The 19,606-nt window shown below is 42.0% G+C and overlaps 1 protein-coding gene across 6 annotated transcripts in view; it reads right to left on the bottom strand.

Annotated features, from left to right (window-relative positions):
- NFXL1 (nuclear transcription factor, X-box binding like 1) overlaps positions 1 to 19,606 on the bottom strand; it is a 79,862-nt gene that overhangs the window by 12,694 nt on the left and 47,562 nt on the right. For all 6 annotated transcript variants that reach the window (XM_081924413.1, XM_081924416.1, XM_081924412.1 and 3 more), the window contains 3 exons: positions 10,279 to 10,419; positions 6,100 to 6,266; positions 2,787 to 2,856 (listed from right to left, as the gene is read on the bottom strand). In XM_081924413.1, coding sequence (XP_081780539.1) covers positions 2,787 to 2,856; positions 6,100 to 6,266; positions 10,279 to 10,419 — 378 coding nt within the window. The remainder of the gene's footprint in view (positions 1 to 2,786; positions 2,857 to 6,099; positions 6,267 to 10,278; positions 10,420 to 19,606) is intronic.

Genomic DNA, 19,606 nt, shown 5'->3' on the forward strand with positions numbered 1-19,606 from the left:
AAATAAACCAGTAAACATCAAGCATCATTCTCAAATATTTCACCATGACTTTCTAAGTGAGCAGTGGTTTTTGTGTGTGGTTTTGTTTTTTTAAAAAAAAATGTAATGCTAACATTTTCTTATAGGAAGCTTTAATTCACATTGTTTGGAACTTAAGCATAAAATAATATGACTCAAATCACATGCCACATTCTGCCCGTCAAAACAATATTCTATTCACTGCTCAAGAAACAAGCATTTCTCTGACATACTGTGTGCCTTATACAGTATATTTTTATAGCTTTACATCAAAGTGATAAAAAGCAAATTAAATACTATGAAAGAGCTCAATGTCTAATAACTTAGCAGTAGGCTGGTTCAGATGCCACACTAAACCATAGCTCAACAATATGACCATGAGCCGAGGCTCCCTTGAGGCTTACACATCCCCCACATTTGTATTTGAACCATCTGATGATGGGGAGAGGGTGATTTGGTTTTCCATGAGGGTGCTGAGTTTTAAACCTCTCTGTCTACCCTATCCCTGAATGCAGACAAACAATCCAACTTCAAACAATATTTTATGAAGATACTTGCTTTTTTACTAACCACAGTTAAGAATAAACACAGTTTAGGGTTCAGACAACGCATTAAAAATGTGGTTAATCTAAAATGCAAGCTTCAAATCTCTTTGCAGCCACAACAGAAAGAGTAGAGAGTAAAATGCAAACATGGAGAGAGACTAGGCTGATTCTCATAACACTGGAACACAACTACTGCCTATTTCTATTTAATAATTTATACGCTGCATTTTAGGGTGCAATTGCCCATTTAAGGTGATGGGACAAAATGTCATAAAATGCAAAATACTTACAAAACATAATACCATCTAATTAAATTTACATTACACTGCCTTGAATTCCATAATAGCAAAATGTCAGCATTAGTTGCTATTTCTATAAACTTTCTGTTAGAGGACACTGAAAGTTTTGCCTCTGGCAGCATCAAAGTTTGCTTGATCCCTAAAGCGAAAAGGAGAGGGACACTAAAAAGGTATCACTTGCACCAGACAGTGAAAGCTCCTTCTGTGCTTAGTACTACTGTAGCCAAACAAATGTCTCAAAACCTCACATTTTTAAAGAATTATTATTATTATTAAAAATTTAATTGGATTGTTTAAATAAATAAAAATGTAAATGCTAAGTTTTAAAACTTAAAACTAAGTTAATTTTAAATAACATGGAAATAAACTTGTTAGACCACTCTTGCTTTTAAACGCTAGCCTCGTAGCTATAGGGAGCCAGTAATTGCATGCAGCTACGTGAGCGTGTTAGTGGAGGAAGTGATGGCTCCAATAGGCTTAAGGAGGAAAGCCGCCTATTGTAGCCTAGTTGTTACAGAGGTGGGTGATTTTACTGGCGGGCGAGGGAAAAACCGTGGCTAGTAGGAAAAGGGTCTACCTTATTTATTTCCCCAGGCTTTAAGATCTAACCCCTTTAATTTGTCCAAGCCTAATTGCCAGGGACAGGGAAGTGTGTGTGTGTGTGTGTACGCGTGTGTGCTTGGTGACCATGACCGTTTCTCTGGTTTGTAAATCTGCCCATGAGCCCCAAAAAGGTTGGTGACCTCTGGTTTAGAGATTAACAAGCGTTTTGCTTTTCTCCCCAAGCCCTAATGGGAAGAGTTAATTTCCCCTTGCCAACAAGAAAGAGAAAATAAACCCTGCATGTTCTGGCCTTAAACTCTTCCATTTTGTAAGAAATGTACACTTTTCTGTGCGTTCTGCAATTCCCATTTAGAGGTTAACAGTAGGGTTAATGTACCCTTCTAATAAGCCCCCAAAGGTTATTTGTCAATAATAATAATAATAATAATAATAATAATAATAATAATAATAATAATGGCCTGCTGGGTGCTGGTGAAGGTAGGACAAAGCACTCCATCCCTCATCCTCACGCACCTGCCTGGAATTCCTGATTGCCTGTTGTTACAAGGCTAGTTCTTAATTACACAAGCTAAGTAAAGTAAAGGTAAAGGACACCTGGATGGTTAAGTCCAGTCAAAGGTGACTATGGGGTTGTGGCGCTCATCTCGCTTTCAGGCCAAGGGAGCCGGCGTTTGTCCACAGACAGCTTTCCGGGTCATGTGGCCAGCATGACTAAGCCGCTTCTGGCGCAACAGAACACTGTGGCGAGTGCCAGAACGAACAGAAACGCTGTTTACCTTCCTGCTGCAGTGGTACATATTTATCTACTTGCACTGGCATGCTTTCAAACTGCTAGATTGGCAGCAGCTGGGACAGAGCAATGGGAGCTCCCTCTGTTGCAGGGATTCGAACTGCTGACCTTCTGATCGGCAAGCCCAAGAGGATCAGTGGTTTAGACCACAGCACCATCCGCCTCCCTTTTACAAGCTAGGCAGCATGCTTACATCCAAATGACCCAATATTATCCAAGTTATTACTTAAGAGGAAATTAGTATCTACAAGCTTTTTATGTTATTAAATCATTTTTTATTCATCTTGCATAACACATATATCAGGATAATATACTTTTTCTCTATTCTTCCCTACCAGTTTAAAGAACAACAACAGCAACAACAACAAACCACCACCAGAGTTTTGCACAGTGAAAATTGTGGTATAAAAGCACACTTGCAAATGGGAATACACACTTAAGTACCTCATGTGATTTTGCCAGTGTTTAACAAGTAAAAAAACCCACAAAAAATAATTTTTAAGAAGTGGGGGGGGGATTGCAGTAATTATTAAATATTCTCCAAATATTTTTAATTCATATATAACTTACCTCTTTTGGACACTGATTTTTGCAGGAACTCAGCTCATCTTTCTCCTTTAAGTCAGCACAGGTGATTTTTCTGAAGAAATAAGAGTTAAATCGAGAAAAACAAAAACATTTAAAAAGGAGTTAAAATGAACAAGTACACACTGTTTACAAAGTGCGTGAGAGAGAGAGGGGTAGAGAGCACATCCTGTCAAATAAAGGCAACATGTCACGCATCTGAGAAAGTGGGTTTTAATAAACAAAAGATTATGCTGTAATACATTTGTTAGTATTTTAAGATGCCACCAAACTCGGTTGTTTTCATCTTTGTTAAGTAGCTCATAAAAACGGCAGTACTTTGTTCTTAAAAGTCTGCATTATATTGGGGGACGTTGAAGCACAACACTAATGCATGCTATTATTGCTCTTGCCACTTTGCCAGCAGCTGAACGGGGCTCATTAGCAACCCAATGTTTACTAAATGATTTCTTCTAATGAAAAAAATGGCTTGCATGCCATGTATGTGTCACTTAGCCCCCAAACCAAATGTGATGGCAGCATAGCTCGTGGGTTGGAAAAGCTTAGACTTTTGCTTTGCTTCCTTAGGTGCAGGCTGGCCCGGTTCCCTAGGCACTAGAAAGAAGTCAGTTATAGAGCACAGGTGGCAAAATAAAAATATTGCACTTAGAATGCGGGAAGACACCCACTGAAACAGGCACCGCCGATCCCCCAATGAACACAATAGGCAATAATTAGCTGCAGCCATGCAGCACACCCAGGTGTCTCTCTCTCTCTCTCTCTCTCTCTCTCTCTCTCTCTCACACACACACACACACACACACACACACACACACACACTCTCGGAGTGCTGTTGGAAGTAGGAAGTAAATAGCAGAAGCTGTCAGCAGAAGGCGACCTTTTCGGCTTAACTGTTGAGTGGCAATAGTTTACGCTGGAAACCATTGTGTAATCCAGCCCCAGGAAGCGGAAAGTGGCTGTTGCACTTTAAAGTAGCGGGATCAGCTGTTTGAAATGGAGGCGGAAAGTCCCCTAACAGCTGTCTCATGGCCAGAGCCGATTGCGGGCTCATGCAGGAGCAATCTGAGGCAGTAAAGATGGCGTGCGGTAGAGCAGCAGCTGATGCGCAGCCACTATATGCCGCAACCAATCAAATTTTGTCCGCGCCGCTGCTCCGTTGATGGCAATGGTGGACGAGAAGAAAACGGCCAGCGGCTTCTCCCAACTGGCAACTGTCTCCTCAGGAAGTATAGGAAAGGGACGGCCAGTAGAAAATACAGCAAAGCAAAGAAGGAATTACAGTCATACCTCGAGTTGAATGTGCTTTGGGTTGAGCGCATTTTAGTTGCGCTCTGCGGCAACCCGGAAGTAACAGAGCGTGTTACTTCCGGGTTTTGCCACTCGTGCATGCGCAGATGCTGAAAATGACGTCACGCGCATGCGCAGAAGCGGCGAAATGCGACCTGTCGCATCTTACGTTCCATTTGGGATACGAACGGGGCTCTGGAACGGATCCCGTTCGCATCCCGAGGTACCACTGTATACACAGAAACAGAAAGGCACAATACAACTAAGGAGAAAGCAGAGAAAGAAAGACAAGCGAGTTTTGTTTTGTTTTTTTCCAGCAAAGCAGGGAAAGCAAGATGACAAGACACAGACACAGTGTGTTAGTACAAACACACTGTGGCAACAAATAGAAATAGGGAATGACTGCAGAAGAGAAACACTTAACTGACAGAAGAACAGAGAGAGCTGGGAGGAACAAACTGCTTTTACCAAGGCAGGAGGGAGAAAAACTGAGGAGATTCACTGAACCCAGGCTTGTGGTTTCGCTCTCTTCAGAGAAACCATAAGCTGTAACTTTGGTTACGGCCCATGGTTTGTCTGGAGTAAACTAAACCATGAGCCCAGGATCAAACAACATGCAAAGCCAAATCATAGCTTTGCTTAGCATAGCAGAACAACCAGAGCAAAGTAGCTGCAATCTCCCCATCAGGAGCCAAGATGCTTGCATTAAACCATGGTTTGGTTTAGTGTTACATGTGAATGAGGCCAATGTGTGTTCAGTGAATACGCTCTTATGGCAGGGGGAAAGCACATTATCTCAGAACGGTTAGCATATGTGGTGCTTATGTCAACATCTGGGCTTCTTCACAGATGCAGATTTAGGGGAGGGCAACTGGTTTGCGCTCACTGGGCGCAAAGCAGAGAGGGCACAGGAGGGAACATCACAACAATGACTCAGAAAAGGGAAGGTGGGAGGGGCAAATGTTGGTATCGCACAGGGCACCACGGAAATTTGAAAGCCCAAAGTCTGCCACTGTTGTTCAACACCATGCCAAGATATGCCAGCAACATGGATGTAGAGCAAGATCCTACAAGCTGGCTGTCCAATGGGCCAAAGGTCCCTGCTACTTTACTGGCTAGCATGATCTCCAGGGCAAACATTTCCCACACCTCCTTGTGTCTTTCTCTCTTGGTTAGAATTGCTCAAACAAGCCTCAGGTTGCACCAGTTTCTCAGGGTTTCTCTTCCCAGCATCCCAGTAGGTAGTCTGCAGAATCCCCTTCAGGAATGGCTCTAACTGCATGCGGCAAGGCAGTCGCTAAAACCAGCCTGCCAGCACAGGAACGCTATGGATATGGGCCCCTATATCATGTGCAGATGTTGGAACCAAGCAGGCAAACACAGTTGCCTCCAAGCCAGTTTAAACAGGCTTTTTGCTGCACCGGCCTAGGACCCTCGTACCTACGGGACCGCCTCTCTCGGTATGCCCCACGGAGAGCCTCAAGGTCCATAAATAGCAACACCCTAGTGGTCCCCGGCCCTAAGGAAGTTAGATTAGCTTCAACCAGAGCCAGGGCCTTTTCAACACTGGCTCCGGCCTGGTGGAACGTTCTGCCTCATGAGACCAGGGCCCTGCAGGATCCGATTTTTTTTCCGCAGGGCGTGTAAGACAGAGTTGCTCCGCCTGGGCTTTGGCTTGGAGCCAATTTGATTGCCTTCCCTTCTTTCTTTTTTCTTTTTCCTTTCCCTGTGATGAGGCTGCATTTTAATATATTAATGTTTCAATATTTTAATGTTGTATTTTAATCTTGTTTTTAAGTTGTGTTCATTCAACTTGTTTTTATTATTGTTTGTTAGCTGCCCTGAGCCCGGCCTTGGCTGGGGAGGGCAGGGTATAAATAAAAATTATTATTATTATCCAACATCCCAGAAGAAAGGCAGGGGGGAGAAAAGCTCTTCCCTAAGGCAGCATACACACTGCATAGTATTTTACATTTTCAAAACTGAAGCAGAATCCCCTTTAATTACTTACATGCATTCAATGTACAAGCTTGTGAGTTTGCAGTGACACTTCATCCGTATCATCTGGGCACACGGTGGGCAATCTCCAGGGTGGCAAGGCAGGGGGCATGAATGAGGGCACCCAGGTGGTCGTGGCTTGGAGCATTCTTCTTCACACTGAGAACATTCTTGACTTGCCTAGTAACATGGGAAAATGAAGTGGTGGAATTATTTGTTCTTTGGACAATTTATTCGTTCAATAACCCTTCTTTTTTTTTAACCATGGTTGCAGTTGGTTAAGTAAACAAACCTAATTACCCCTTTTTTTTAAAAAAGGAAGACAAATCACAAAATCAAGCTGCAATGTTTCAAAAGTACACAAAAAACAAGGGTATAAAAATAGCACACTATTCTCGTTTCTAGGAGTCACACAGAGCAGCTTCATAGGTTACTTAGAACTGCAGGCAACTAACAGCACTCTCTTTCACGGTCATCTGGCAGTGATTCCTTGTTACATGTGAAGCCCCCCCCCCAAATCATAGCAAAATATACCTGCAAGATCCTTTCCCTGTTGCTAACTGTGGCTTCTGCATTTGGCTAGAATACAAGTTTTAAAAAATGCAACTGAACAGCAAGTTAAAGGTAATACAGAATTACCCTGTCATTGCACCTTCTCACGGCGAACTCAGGTACCAAATGCCAATAGGACTGCAGCCCCAAGAAACTCAGAAACAAGAGGGAAACATCAAAACATTTGGAGGATGCAACTGGGAAATGCAGAGTTTTCAGAAGTACATTTTTTTAAAAAAAACCACCTTCCAAAAACAGCCCGCGAGGACTGAGCATGCTCAGCAGCCACAGAATGTGGAACAGAAAAACTGAAAACTGGAGGGGATGGTCTGCTGAGGGAAAGCATGGCTGGCTGGCTAGCACCCTAAACAGGAGCACACCTATTAGGAGGCAATTAAATACTGCAACGTTTTGTTGCAGGTTGTCATGCCACCCACCCACCCCAAATCCTGCCTCTGCCGTGAGATGCTCAGGCACTCCCCACACTCCCTGTTAAGAGGATGCATAGGTCTGAGCTGGGTTTTTGATGGGTATTTCTAAAACTCCCCTTTATTCCTGCTGCCACCACAGATAATATTTATCTGACTCCTCCACCCTAGTGTACCTAAATAAATGGTGTGTGGTATAATGCAATAATTTATTAAATGGAAATTACCAACAAGGGCTGTCTGATTACTTGGGTGTACATAAACGTATGGTTTCAGCCTTTATCTTATTTGTCACTTTATTAAATAGACAGCAATGGTTACTGTAATAGGTAAAGGTAAAGGGACCCCTGACCATTAGGTCCAGTTGTGACCGACTCTGGGTTGTGGTGCTCATCTCGCTTTATTGGCAGAGGGAGCTGGCGTACAGGCCACAGGTCATGTGGCCAGCATGACTAAGCCGCTTCTGGCGAACCAGAGCAGCGCATGGAAACGCTGTTTACCTTCCCACCAGAGCAGTACCTATTTGTCTACTTGCACTTTGACGTGCTTTCAAACTGCAAGGTTGGCAGGAGCAGGGACCGAGCAACGGGAGCTCACCCCGTCGCGGGGATTCGAACCGCCAACCTTCTGATCGGCAAGTCCTAGGCTCTGTATTTGTCACTTTATTAAACAGACAGCAATGGTTACTGTAACACAGGTGCTCTATTAATAAACTAACCCTGCTCTTACACCATCGACCACAGACTCCCAAACTCCACTCTCCATGCAACTCTCAAATGAACTCAAACTGTCCCACCATCAAACTCCCCTTTAAACTCTCATCCTCTCACTACCATTCCAAACTCAGCCCCCCCCCCAAGCATTTAGCTTAATTCCTCTACTAAGTTGCATTTACCTTAATTACTCTATTATTACATATGCATGCAGTATTATATACGAAACCACTACAACACCACACAGGACCCTCTTGTCAGTCACAAGTAGCTGAGCTAGTCTGCACTGAATTTCAAAAGGGGAATTAGAACAAGAGCTGAAGTAAAGGTGGAGACTAAGCAAATGACATTTAATGCCACCAAATGTCAATCTCGGAAAGGTTAAAACGAACAAAATTGTTATGTGATTGTAACTATGGCATTTGAGCACAAAGCAAAACTTTTTCTTGCTTTTCACCTGCACAGTACTAAAAGACATTCATTTGAGTCATTAAGGCGTCCCTGTTCAAATATATATTGGATTCAAGAAGTTAAAAAAAACACACCACAGAAAGCCAAAAATTACTACTCAAGAAAGCCTTCTGTTTTTAGTTTCTGCCATAAAGTACATAGTATCAAGGGCAGTGAATGACAGCACAACACACATCATTCATCAGTATGATTTCTGTACTTTTATAGTCTTCTTAGCAACAAATAATTTTTCGAGACAGGAATCTATTCGACAAACAGCTGAAAAAGGAGCATGTTAGAGGGATGGCTGCATATTCCTCACCACAGATAAGAGGACAATCTTTAAAGGTTAAATATCTTTATTTGTAACCACTGTAACTAGGTATAACATTATTTCAACGGGGCAATTTACTTAAGAGATTTTAGCCTCCTTTAGCACAGTGTCCAGGAAACAAGTCTGTTTCCACAAGTGGTTCAATTAAAAGAAAAAACCTCATTAGAGAATGACAGTTATTTAGAGTCACACAGACATAAAGGAAGTGAAGTTGCTTGCCAGCATTCATTCCATTAGGTGGGTTTGCCAAAGTCTTGCGCACCCCCCTCTCCCCAGCAACTGACTCTCCCCTCTCATCATATTATCTTCATAACAACCCTATGAGATAAGGTCAGGCTGAAAAACAGTGACTGACCTGGCTCATATGTCACGTTAAGACAAACTATGGTTTACTGCAGGCATGGCCAAACTTGGCCCTCCAGCTGTTTTGGGACTACAGCTCCCCTCATCCCTAGCTATCAGGACCAGTGGTCAGGGATGATGGGAATTGTAGTCCCAAAACAGCTGGAGGACCAAGTTTGGCCATGCCTGGTTTACTGGGACCATGAGAATGTGGGGGCTCCAGGGGGGGGGGAGGCTCACAGGCACTTTGCTCCCCCTTGGTTCTTTTCATTCCCACACCACGCTGAGGTAAGCCAAAGTTTGTCATAGTGTTTTGCCCAAACCTGGGGTCGTGGTTTCACTCTCTTTACTAACCACAAGCTATAGTCAAAAATTTGATTGTTACCGTGTTTTTCGCTCCATAAGACACACTTTTACCCTCCTACAAAGTAAGGGGAAATGTGTGTGCGTCTTATGGCGTGAATGCAGGCTGCACAGCTATCCCAGAAGCCAGAACAGCGAGAGGGATCACTGCACACCGCTCCCTCTCGCTGTTCTAGCTTCTGGCTTCGCCGCGCGCAGCCACTTCAGGGCAGCAGGGAGCCTTCATCCCGCTGCCCTGAAGAGGCTGCGCAGCTATCCCTGAATAGTTTTCTATACTGTACACATATTTGTAAATATTACGTGAAACAAAAATGATCTAAATCAATACCAGATCAGTAATAAAAACAAAAATGGGTATCAGAAACTTGTGCTGTGTTTATTTTGTTTCGGTATTTGTAGTTTAAACTGTCAGAAGCTAAATAATGATAAAATATTAGAAGAATAAAGTCATATCCATGTCTTTATCTTTATAATGAACAAAAAGGGCTTCCAATTTTTTTAAAAAAAACTGACTTCACATGTACACTGATGATGTCTGAACTGGCAATTGTTGCTGAGGAAAGAGGTCTTATGGGTTGTGGTGGATACCTGACATCTCTCCGGTCAAGAGTTTAAAAAGTAGAGCAATAATGGTATAAGAAATAATTGTCACAATGGTAATATGAAGTGCTATTGCTTTCCATTTCATATATTTTGCTTGGCATTATCAACTGACTCACACTATTAAAATTCCATCAATAAACTTCCATGAAGAACAGAAACCATGCAAGACTGTTACATATTATTTCTGGATAAAATTTTAACTCCACAATCCACGGAAGAATGGGCATATTTTATTATTTAATGTACAACCAGGTGCTTTCTCATGCACACCCATCACCATTTAATATGGAAAGTCAAACTTAACTGAACCATACACCAAAAACATTTAAAAGCACCTGAGCTGGTTGCATTTTGCAGCACCTGAGAGCAAGGTGTTTTTGCTCTGCTGCAAGAAAAGTCAAGCTTACCTTATGGACATCGTTGTTACTATCTGTTTCAGTAACTTTATGGCATTCCTTTGTGCAAGTATGATTCTGGCAGTCAAGGAGTCTTCCACACAACCTTTTGCAGGAGTAGGGTCCCACAGCATGACATGCCAATGGACTCACCTGAAAGATGGAAGACAACTTATATGGGGACCACTGTGGACAACTTTCAACAGTTTCCATAAAATAAGAATTAAAACTTGACCCCACCCCACCCATCTTCCCTCCTTCCACCCCTTCTTTTTTTTTTCTCCCCCTAATGTCTCAACAAATGAAATGGATTTGTAAAAATGTTACGTGGAAAAAATATGAGAGACATTACACTTACTTCTATAAAACAAGAAAATCTTTAATATTTTTTTTTAAAAAAACTTGACCATATGCACATGGGCACAACAGAATTACGAAACAGAATATGAAAACGCCGTATCAATTCTGCTTTCAATAAGCATCCAAATCAGAACTAAAGATACTCCAGACAAGGCAGACAATCCATAATTCTCTCTCTATCTTTTTGAGACAGAAGGAAAAGTACAGAAACATGCACTGGGGTGAACTTGACATTTAAGTAATGCTGACAATAAGTGGACTCCTCAAAGGTTTTCTAAAGTGTGGCAGATATACTGCTGGAGATCAGTGATTATGATGAAATACACATTCTAGAGTTTGCCCTCTGATAACTCGTTTTGGTATAAGGTTGTATTATTGGAAGCTGTGCAACTGAAACCCTGGAAAAATATTCCCTTCAAAACTGTCACTAGCTTACATGTTGCATTATAAGTTTTAAAATCCATAATAAAGGTAAAGGTGACTGGACCATTAGGTCCAGTCGTGACCGACTCTAGGGTTGCGGTGCTCATCTCACTTTATTGGCCAAGGGAGCCGGCGTACAGCTTCCAGATCATATGGCCAGCATGACTAAGCCGCTTCTGGCAAACCAGAGCAGTGCACGGAAATGCCATTTACCTTCTCGCTGGAGCAGTACCTATTTATCTACTTGCACTTTGACGTGCTTTCGAACTGCTAGGTTGCCAGGAGCAGGGACTGAGCAACGGGAGCTCACCCCGTCGAGGGGCTTCGAACTGCCGACCTTCTGATCGGCAAGTCCTAGGCTCTGTGGTTTAACCCACAGTGCCACCCGTGTCCCATTATAGGTTTTAAAATCCATAATAATACATGATAAAATAAGCTTGAACAGGCAAAATACAATTTTATACTTGTCTACTCGGAAGTAAGTCAAACTGAGTTCAGTTGGAGGTACTCCCAGGTATAGGATTGCAGCCCTAGTTACAAACCTTAGCAATGACTATCCCATAAAAGCCAGTAGATAACACAACATCCATCAGTTCAATTTGCCATGGGACAAGTGAAACTTGTTAGTGTGGGATGATTCTGCATCAGGCAGTTAAGTCCAATCAGAATTAAGAAAATCCTCCAGATGTACACATTTGGGTATACATTGCCTCTTTTATCAGCTACATTCTTAAAAGTTTATATTCTAAAAAAAAATCCAACAAAAACATGGCACTTTTCTCCAAGGAGCTCAAGGCAGCATACATGCCCCTATTGCTATTATTATTATTATTATTATTATTATTATTATTATTATTATTTATTACATTTTATATCTCCCTTTATCTGAATATCACAAGGTAATTTGCAATATAAAACAGAAAAACATAGTAACAAACAAAAACACCACCCCACAACACAGTTTAACAGGCCAATGATTGTTTAATTAGCCAAAGGCCTAGGAGAAGATGAATGTTTTTGCCGGGTGCCTAAATATAAGAAATGAAGGCACCAGGCGAGCCTCTCTGGGGAGAGCATTCCACAAACTATATTCTTTGGTAGTAAAGCTGAGAAGTAGTGACTGTCCAAACCCAGTGGGTTTCAAGGCTTAGTGGGTATTTGAACCTGGATTTCCCTGTTCCTAGTCTTATACCCTATTCATTACACCGCTCTGGATTTCCAATTAATACCTACTTCTGTAGTTGATGGGCATAGTGGCTTTTTAAAAAATCACTCTATACATTAGGGTCCTGCCAGGGGAAAATGTTCAGCTTATTTATTTAGCCCTACACTGGAATAGGACAAGATGCTAAATCTACTTTGCTTAGACCTTCAGTGATGTGTCAGAAAATAACTTTGGGTTTGGTCCCATGAGGTTCCAGGAACATATGAAAACTTCTACATGTGCTTTTACTTTAGAGCATGTTAAGAAACATGCTGAAAAGCCATGAGAAGATATTGAACCACAGCTCCTGGAACATACAGGTGAGAAAGCTTGAAGGTCAGAATCGACTGCATTGTCTCAGGAACATGTAGTTCAGCCTTCCCCAAACTGGTGTCCTCCATATATTGTACTGTAATGGCCACCATCCTTAACCATTGGCCATGATGTATGGGGTCGATGGAAGGGCACCAGTTTGGATTAGACTGTAGAGGGGTCTAAGGAGGAGGTAAAATAGAGAAATCAAGTCACGGAAGGAGCTACACAAAACTCTCCTGCTAAAAAAATAAATTAAGGTGTAACTAGATGGCTGGCTTCCTCCAAACTACATATGCAATTCCCCTCAGAATCTGCTTTTTAGTCAGAGAATTGTGTACAGTCACATCCACCAAGAGCACAAGCGACTGGGCTGTGTCAGACTTTCTGCTGTTAGCTTCTAACACCAAATCCATTTCCATGCCTGAAAGAACAGCATGTAAGGAATGCTTTGAAGTTCCAGTATCTTATGCTTAGCTGCAATTTCTTCAAATTATTACTTCCGCTAAAAACAAACATTTCCACAAATCCAAAACATCAAGGTAACTCACAGAAGGACCATAAGAGGTAGAACAGAGGAACCAGCCAACATCCATTTAGGGAGAGGTGAGAATTAGCAACAAAACTGAAGAAAATGTTTCCTTCAGGAGACAGATTGCAGGGGGGGGGGAACCCCACGTTCATATAAATAATACTTCCTCCTCCAATATAAATTTATATGTTCCTCTTTCAGCAAACATTAGGCTTGTTATAATCCAACGACACTGGCAGTGGAAGGTGACAACAAAATGAAGTCAGGAACTCTTGGACTTTATGTCCAATTTGAGAGAGGGGGGGAGGGAGGGAGGGAGGGAGAGAGAGAGAGAGAACAACCATAGAAAAATACAGTGGTACCTCGGGTTAAGTGCTTAATTCATTCTGGAGGTCTGTTCTTAACCTGAAACTATTCTTAACCTGAAGCACCACTTTAGCTAATGGGGCCTCCTGCTGCTGCTGTGCCGCCACTGCACGATTTCTGTTCTCATCCTGAAGCAAAGTTCTTAACATCAGGTAATATTTCTGGGTTAGCGGAGTCTGTAACCTGAAGCGCCTGTAACCTGAAGCGTATGTAACCCGAGGTACCACTGTAAGTTACAGCGTACTTTTTAAAAAAGACTTAAGTTTCCATTCCAAAATTTGGGTTTACCTTGAGATACAAATTAAGTTCCTGGTTTCCTTACGAAGAAAATTGAAATGCTAGATGGACAGCAACTTCAAGTGCAAGGGGTGTGGTTCAAGAAGGTGTCTGGCCTTGGGTGAGTCCCCAAGGGCCAGACAGAGCCCTCAAGAGTCACTTTGGTTCCTGGACCTGATGTGTCATAAAGGTAAAGGGGTAAAGGGACCCCTGACCATTAGGTCCATTCATGGCCAACTCTGGGGTTGTGGTGCTCATCTCGCTTTACTGGCCGAGGGAGCTGGTGTACAGTTTCCGGGTCATGTGGCCAGCATGACCAAGCCGCTTCTGGTGAACCAGAGCAGCGCACGCCGTTTACCTTCCCGCCGGAGCGGTACCTATTTATCTACTTGCACTTTTTGTTGTGCTTTTGAATTTCTAGGTTGGCAGGAGCAGGGACCGAACAACGGGAGCTCATCCCATCGTGGGGATTCGAACCGCCAACCTTCTGATCGGCAAGTCCTAGGCTCTGTGGTTTAACCCACAGCGCCACCCGTGTCCTAACCCCTGACATAATGCTTAGTAATGCAACATCATCTCATTGCAAGCTTTCCTGCACCTTCTTTTTACGGACTGGCTGGATGCAGAGCAGTGGTGTGAGGCAACAGCCGAGGAACCCCCCAGGGGAAGAAGGCTCAGAGCCAGGGGATTGGTCTTGGAACAACAATGAGAATGAGAAGAGGGAGCAGACAGACCGGAGGAAGTGTCAGAAGCTGAAAACAGGGTTTAGTGAGTGGGAAAGGGCTGAATCAGAGGTGGAGGCTAGAAAGAAGGGGGGGTCAAGAGGCAGAATGGAGGCAGGCAGCTCCCCCCTGGTTTCCCATGAGAGGGGTGGAGCAAAGAAAAGCAAGGCAAAGGAGCCTCAGGTTGCTGGGGAAGGACCCAGGGAAAGAGTCTTAGAGAGTGGTGGGAAAGTTGGGACCTTCAGTCCCTGCAACTGCCTCATTGAGGCAAGACCTTTGGGGAAGAGTTGCTGGGCTCACGAGGCCTGCTTTGATTTGGTTTCTTTGAATAAAGAGCTAACTTCACAGACAATAGTGGTTGGGGGGTTTTCCTGGCCTTCAGCTGACACCTCTCCACTTAAATGGTCATTTGTAAAATCTGGAAACTAACAACACGTCACATACTTAATATTACTAAATACTACCAGGTGAAGAAAAAGGACGAAACATAACGCTACTGCTTTTTGCAACAGCCACACATTGGCTGCAACAACGTATTGGAGTCAGCATCCTGGAACACGCTCAGAAGTTTGAATTAAAACATCACTCAGAATAGCTTTTCAGCTAACGAACAAAAAAGCCTGGCTCTATATAAGCAGCAGGATAGCAAGAATAATCCTATTATAATGAGAAAGCAGTATAAAAAATGACTTCTACTGGAATGTTTACAGCCTAACATTGAAATTTACTGTGCCAGCAAATTGTTCTGAAAAGATGTGGAATTAATGACATTTCAGCATGATATTACAACACAAGTGTTCAGGAATGGGGAATAATTTATGCAAACTAGATAGCATGTTACTGAAGTGTAGCTTTTTTGTTGTTTGAAATGGACAAGGGCGGCTACAGTTTTGGCACCTATTTCTGCATAAAGACTACGACTCCCATCATCCTTGAATACAGGTCACGCGGGCTGGGGCTGATGAGAGTTGGAATTCAGCAACATCTGGAGGGCACCATGTTGGTTATCCCTGCTTGAAATACTGGTGATGTCACAGCAAAACAGAAGCAGGGAAGAAGAAAGGTAATGTCTTGAAAATGTGAACTCACTGGAGGAAAAGAAAAGCAATGGAAAAGAGGGAGCAGCAAAAGGCAACACATCAAAATCATGACCAGAACAAGGAAGATGAACAACAGAAGGTAGAACAGGTGTTAAGAGGATGCAGATGAGAAATCAGAAGATACAAAACAAGCTTGCTGCTATTATCCAGACGAGTGCTAATTTTAAGTCTTAGTAGGAGAGAGGGAGAGAGAGAGAGAGAAGGGAGATGAAGGCTTCAATCAAGATGGCAGTGGAAAGGTTACAGTGGTACCTTGGGTTACATACGCTTCAGGTTACAGACTCTGCTAACCCAGAAATAGCGCTTCAGGTTAAGAACTTTGCTTCAGGGTGAGAACAGAAATCGTGCTCCGGCGGCGCGGCAGCAGCAGGAGGCCCCATTAGCTAAAGTGGTGCTTCAGGTTAAGAACAGTTTCAGGTTAAGAACGGACCTCCGGAACGAATTAAGTACTTAACCCGAGGTACCACTGTATAAGGTATTATGGAGGATTGTAACAGAACCAAAAGACAAAAGAAGGAATAATGTGCAAGGTAATGAATACAGAGGTAGCAGTTTAGCATTACTTGGCTCTAGTGACAAATTAGCAGTAAATCACAATCTAGAATGATAAGTTTTTTCAAGGTTGTGCAAACTTCCCCCGATTTTATAAAAGTTCCCAGATTCCCTTTTGTATATATATATATTCACTGGAATAACTGACACAGAGATGAGTCAACCACAGCTCCGTATTTGATGTTAAACTTTTTCAAAACATTGCAATTGCCAATATGGTCTGCACTGCATGTTATGTCTTCTCCTTCTTGTTTGTATGTTTGTGTAACAGAAAAGTAATTAAAAAAACATGAAGTTTCTTGCTGAAGTCTGGAATAAAAATGAAAGGCCATACTCTGTGCCAAGAAATGTAAACAACATTGAACAAGAAAGTAGTCTGAGGCTATCTAGCTAAGAAATATACAACTCATTTCTTTCCCTTGTACCAAGAAGGGCTTTTTTAAAAATCTGCATTTTTTAAAGTATAAATTTAGAAAATAAGTTTGTCAAACCCCACTAAGTTGATATGCACACTATTATACATCTATGAGAAATTGGGTTTTTGACCAAATCAAAATTAAAAGCAACCACCATGGAAGCAAAGCATCCCCTCTGGCAGCATTTATGATTTGGTAACTTCATTACTGGCTTATAGGCTGATAATTAAAATTGGTATGCTTTCTTTGCATTCTTAGAAATCGGAAAATGAAGACGTTATAAACCAGCATCCTAAGAGGTGCAATTGATGCCAAAGAGGAAAATAAATCATAGGCATTTACAGAACATTAGAATTTGATAGTAATTTCAATATGATAGCAAAGTGACCCATAAAGAATCATAATTATGTAATCAAAATGCACTGAATCAAATGTTACTGTTAGTATTAATGACATCCATAGGAAGCTACTGTTGTAGTACTTAAAATGACACCAAGATAGCTTGAGTCCAGTGAAACACACAGGTTCTTTGGTAGGAGAAAAATAGGAATAAGAAAGGTGTAAGTTTCATCTAAGGATAGAGACAGATCTGAGTAACAGCTGAATATTATATTCTCTAATATGGATGGATGTTCCTTCTTCCCAACATCCACAAATGCAACCTGAACCCTGCCTTGTACCAACAGAGCCTGCTGCTTCCTCCCATCGTCCATTTTAAGACTATTTTTCAGATGCAGACTCCATCAACGGCCAACTTTTTCCTCCCTTGTCTCAGTCTGTTTACCATCTATCCCGATGAAAAATTCTGGAGAACTTGAACGTTTACATTATATTGTCTGCCTAATAAACACATTGCTCTAACACAGATTTTGACATCTGTCTCATGAGTCAACACAGCTACCTTGACTTTCTCGACAAGAATGGGGTAATATGACAAGACTAGTAGGTCCATATCAATCCACCCACACTTGTTTAAGGATGAGCTTGTACACAAATGGTATTCTCTGTAGCGGACCAATGTAGCTTACAACACTTGCAGACCCACTAACGTGACATTTAGAATACTAGCCTTCTAAGTGGCTGGTCAATTACTTTCAGACTGTTCCATCTAAGCATTCGTTTCAAAGCATGGAGTATTACATGACTTGAACAAAGCACAAGAGGATAAATATTTTGTTTGAGTCCTACACATTAGCTGATGAGATCTAACACATGATTTTAGAAGATGTTATAGCCACATGGCATTCCTGAATTCACTTCTAGTAGAGCTTGAAGAAATCTACAGCCTAAGCCAATACTAGGTAAAGGTAATGGGACCCCTGACCATGAGGTCCAGTCGTGACCGACTCTGGGGTTGCGGCGCTCATCTCGCTTTATTGGCCAAGGAAGCCGGCGTACAGCTTCCAGGTCATGTGGCCAGCATGACTAAGCCGCTTCTGGCGAACCAGAGCAGCGCATGGAAACGCCGTTTACCTTCCCGCCGGAGCGGTACCTATTTATCTACTTGCACTTGACGTGCTTTTGAACTGCTAGGTTGACAGGAGCAGGGACCAAGCAACGGGAGTTCACCCCGTCATGGGGATTCGAACCGCCGACCTTCTGATCGGCAAGCCCTAGGCTCTGTGGTTTAACCGACAGCGCCACCCGTGTCCAAGCCAATACTAGTTTGTATTAAATAAACTTTCAGTTTTCTAAATTCCCCCAAGTCATCTGAAATCACATGGTCCACTGCTCAAAAGACTGTACAATTGTGTATAACTGTTAAAGAGTTCACTTAAATTCATTTCTGTTACATTGGACTACTTGGAAGTCTAATAAATCACTCCTCCTAACAACTAATTGAGGTTGAGAGAGCTGCCGGCATTGTGGCCCAAATCAGGCAACTAAAAACAAAAGGGAAATATCAGCATGCTTGGGAAGAACCTTAAGGCTTGCAGAAACATAACACACATTGGGGGGTGGGGGTGGGAGGGGAGAGAGAAGAACGAGACAACAACCCTTACACAATCCATTAATCATGTGATTAATCAGGGTGAGAAAAGAGTGGGGTGTCCTGATCGGAGGAAATACCTAGCTGGAACCCTGAACGGGAAACTCCATTAGGAAGGAGGATACACGACAATGTTTTAGTGAAGTCCTCACTTTTTTATCACAATTATGGTTTACTCAATCTTTCATTCATACGGGCTAGCTCACCTGGCTTGCACAAACTGCATTGTTCAGAAGCCAATAACAACTACTTCACCAGATCAAAAGCCTGTCAATCTCATTCTCATCACATAAATGCATTTCAAAAAGGGAACAGATTTTCATTTTAGCTCAACCATTCTGAGGTTTTGGCCTTTTTAAAGTTAAGACCTATTTATATTTAATTTTACTGCTGAAATTGGTTTTATACTGTTAATTTTTCTTTTACCATGCATATTGTACTTTAACCATTTTTATGTTAACTACTGAAAGAACTTAAGTTAGCAAAATATACTTAAAAAATTAATTGCACTTTTATAAAGTTGCCTCAAGAAATTTCATTTATGTACACACATTTTTAGGCTTCAGTAGCTATCGCCACATCAGAATAAGTCGTGGTTCAAACTGGATACCATCTCTACATTAACAATGAAAAAGTATAGATTTCCCCCAAAATTATTATTTTTCTAATGTATTTGTTGTGCCTAGATTGTCAAGTCACTTCTCCTCTGCACAAAAACCATAAATCCACTCAGATCTTCATTGTTTTGTAACTTCCCATAGAAAATTATTACCATTGCTTAATTCAAGACAGTGTTCATGCTTGTTTTCATTTATACTACCAAATGTTAAAATAACTTCAGACAAAGCTCTCAGATCACCACAGGGCCTCACTGTGTAACATTCAGCTGAAAGTCATAACATCCCTGCCTTACAATTCGAGCTCTCATATTCCACTTTCGGCATCATACTAGCGTAGGTGATAGTTAATATCAATTTACAAAACATATTTCGCAGATGTTCCTCAAACAGCAACAGAAGGTATCAGGCCAGCGATATAAACTGCATGAGAAGAGATCGTTTAAACATTTCCAAACATTTTGGAAAAG

The sequence above is a fragment of the Podarcis melisellensis genome (genome assembly GCF_964234715.1).
Source record: "Podarcis melisellensis genome assembly, chromosome: 9".
Taxonomy (NCBI): Eukaryota; Metazoa; Chordata; class Lepidosauria; order Squamata; family Lacertidae; genus Podarcis; species Podarcis melisellensis.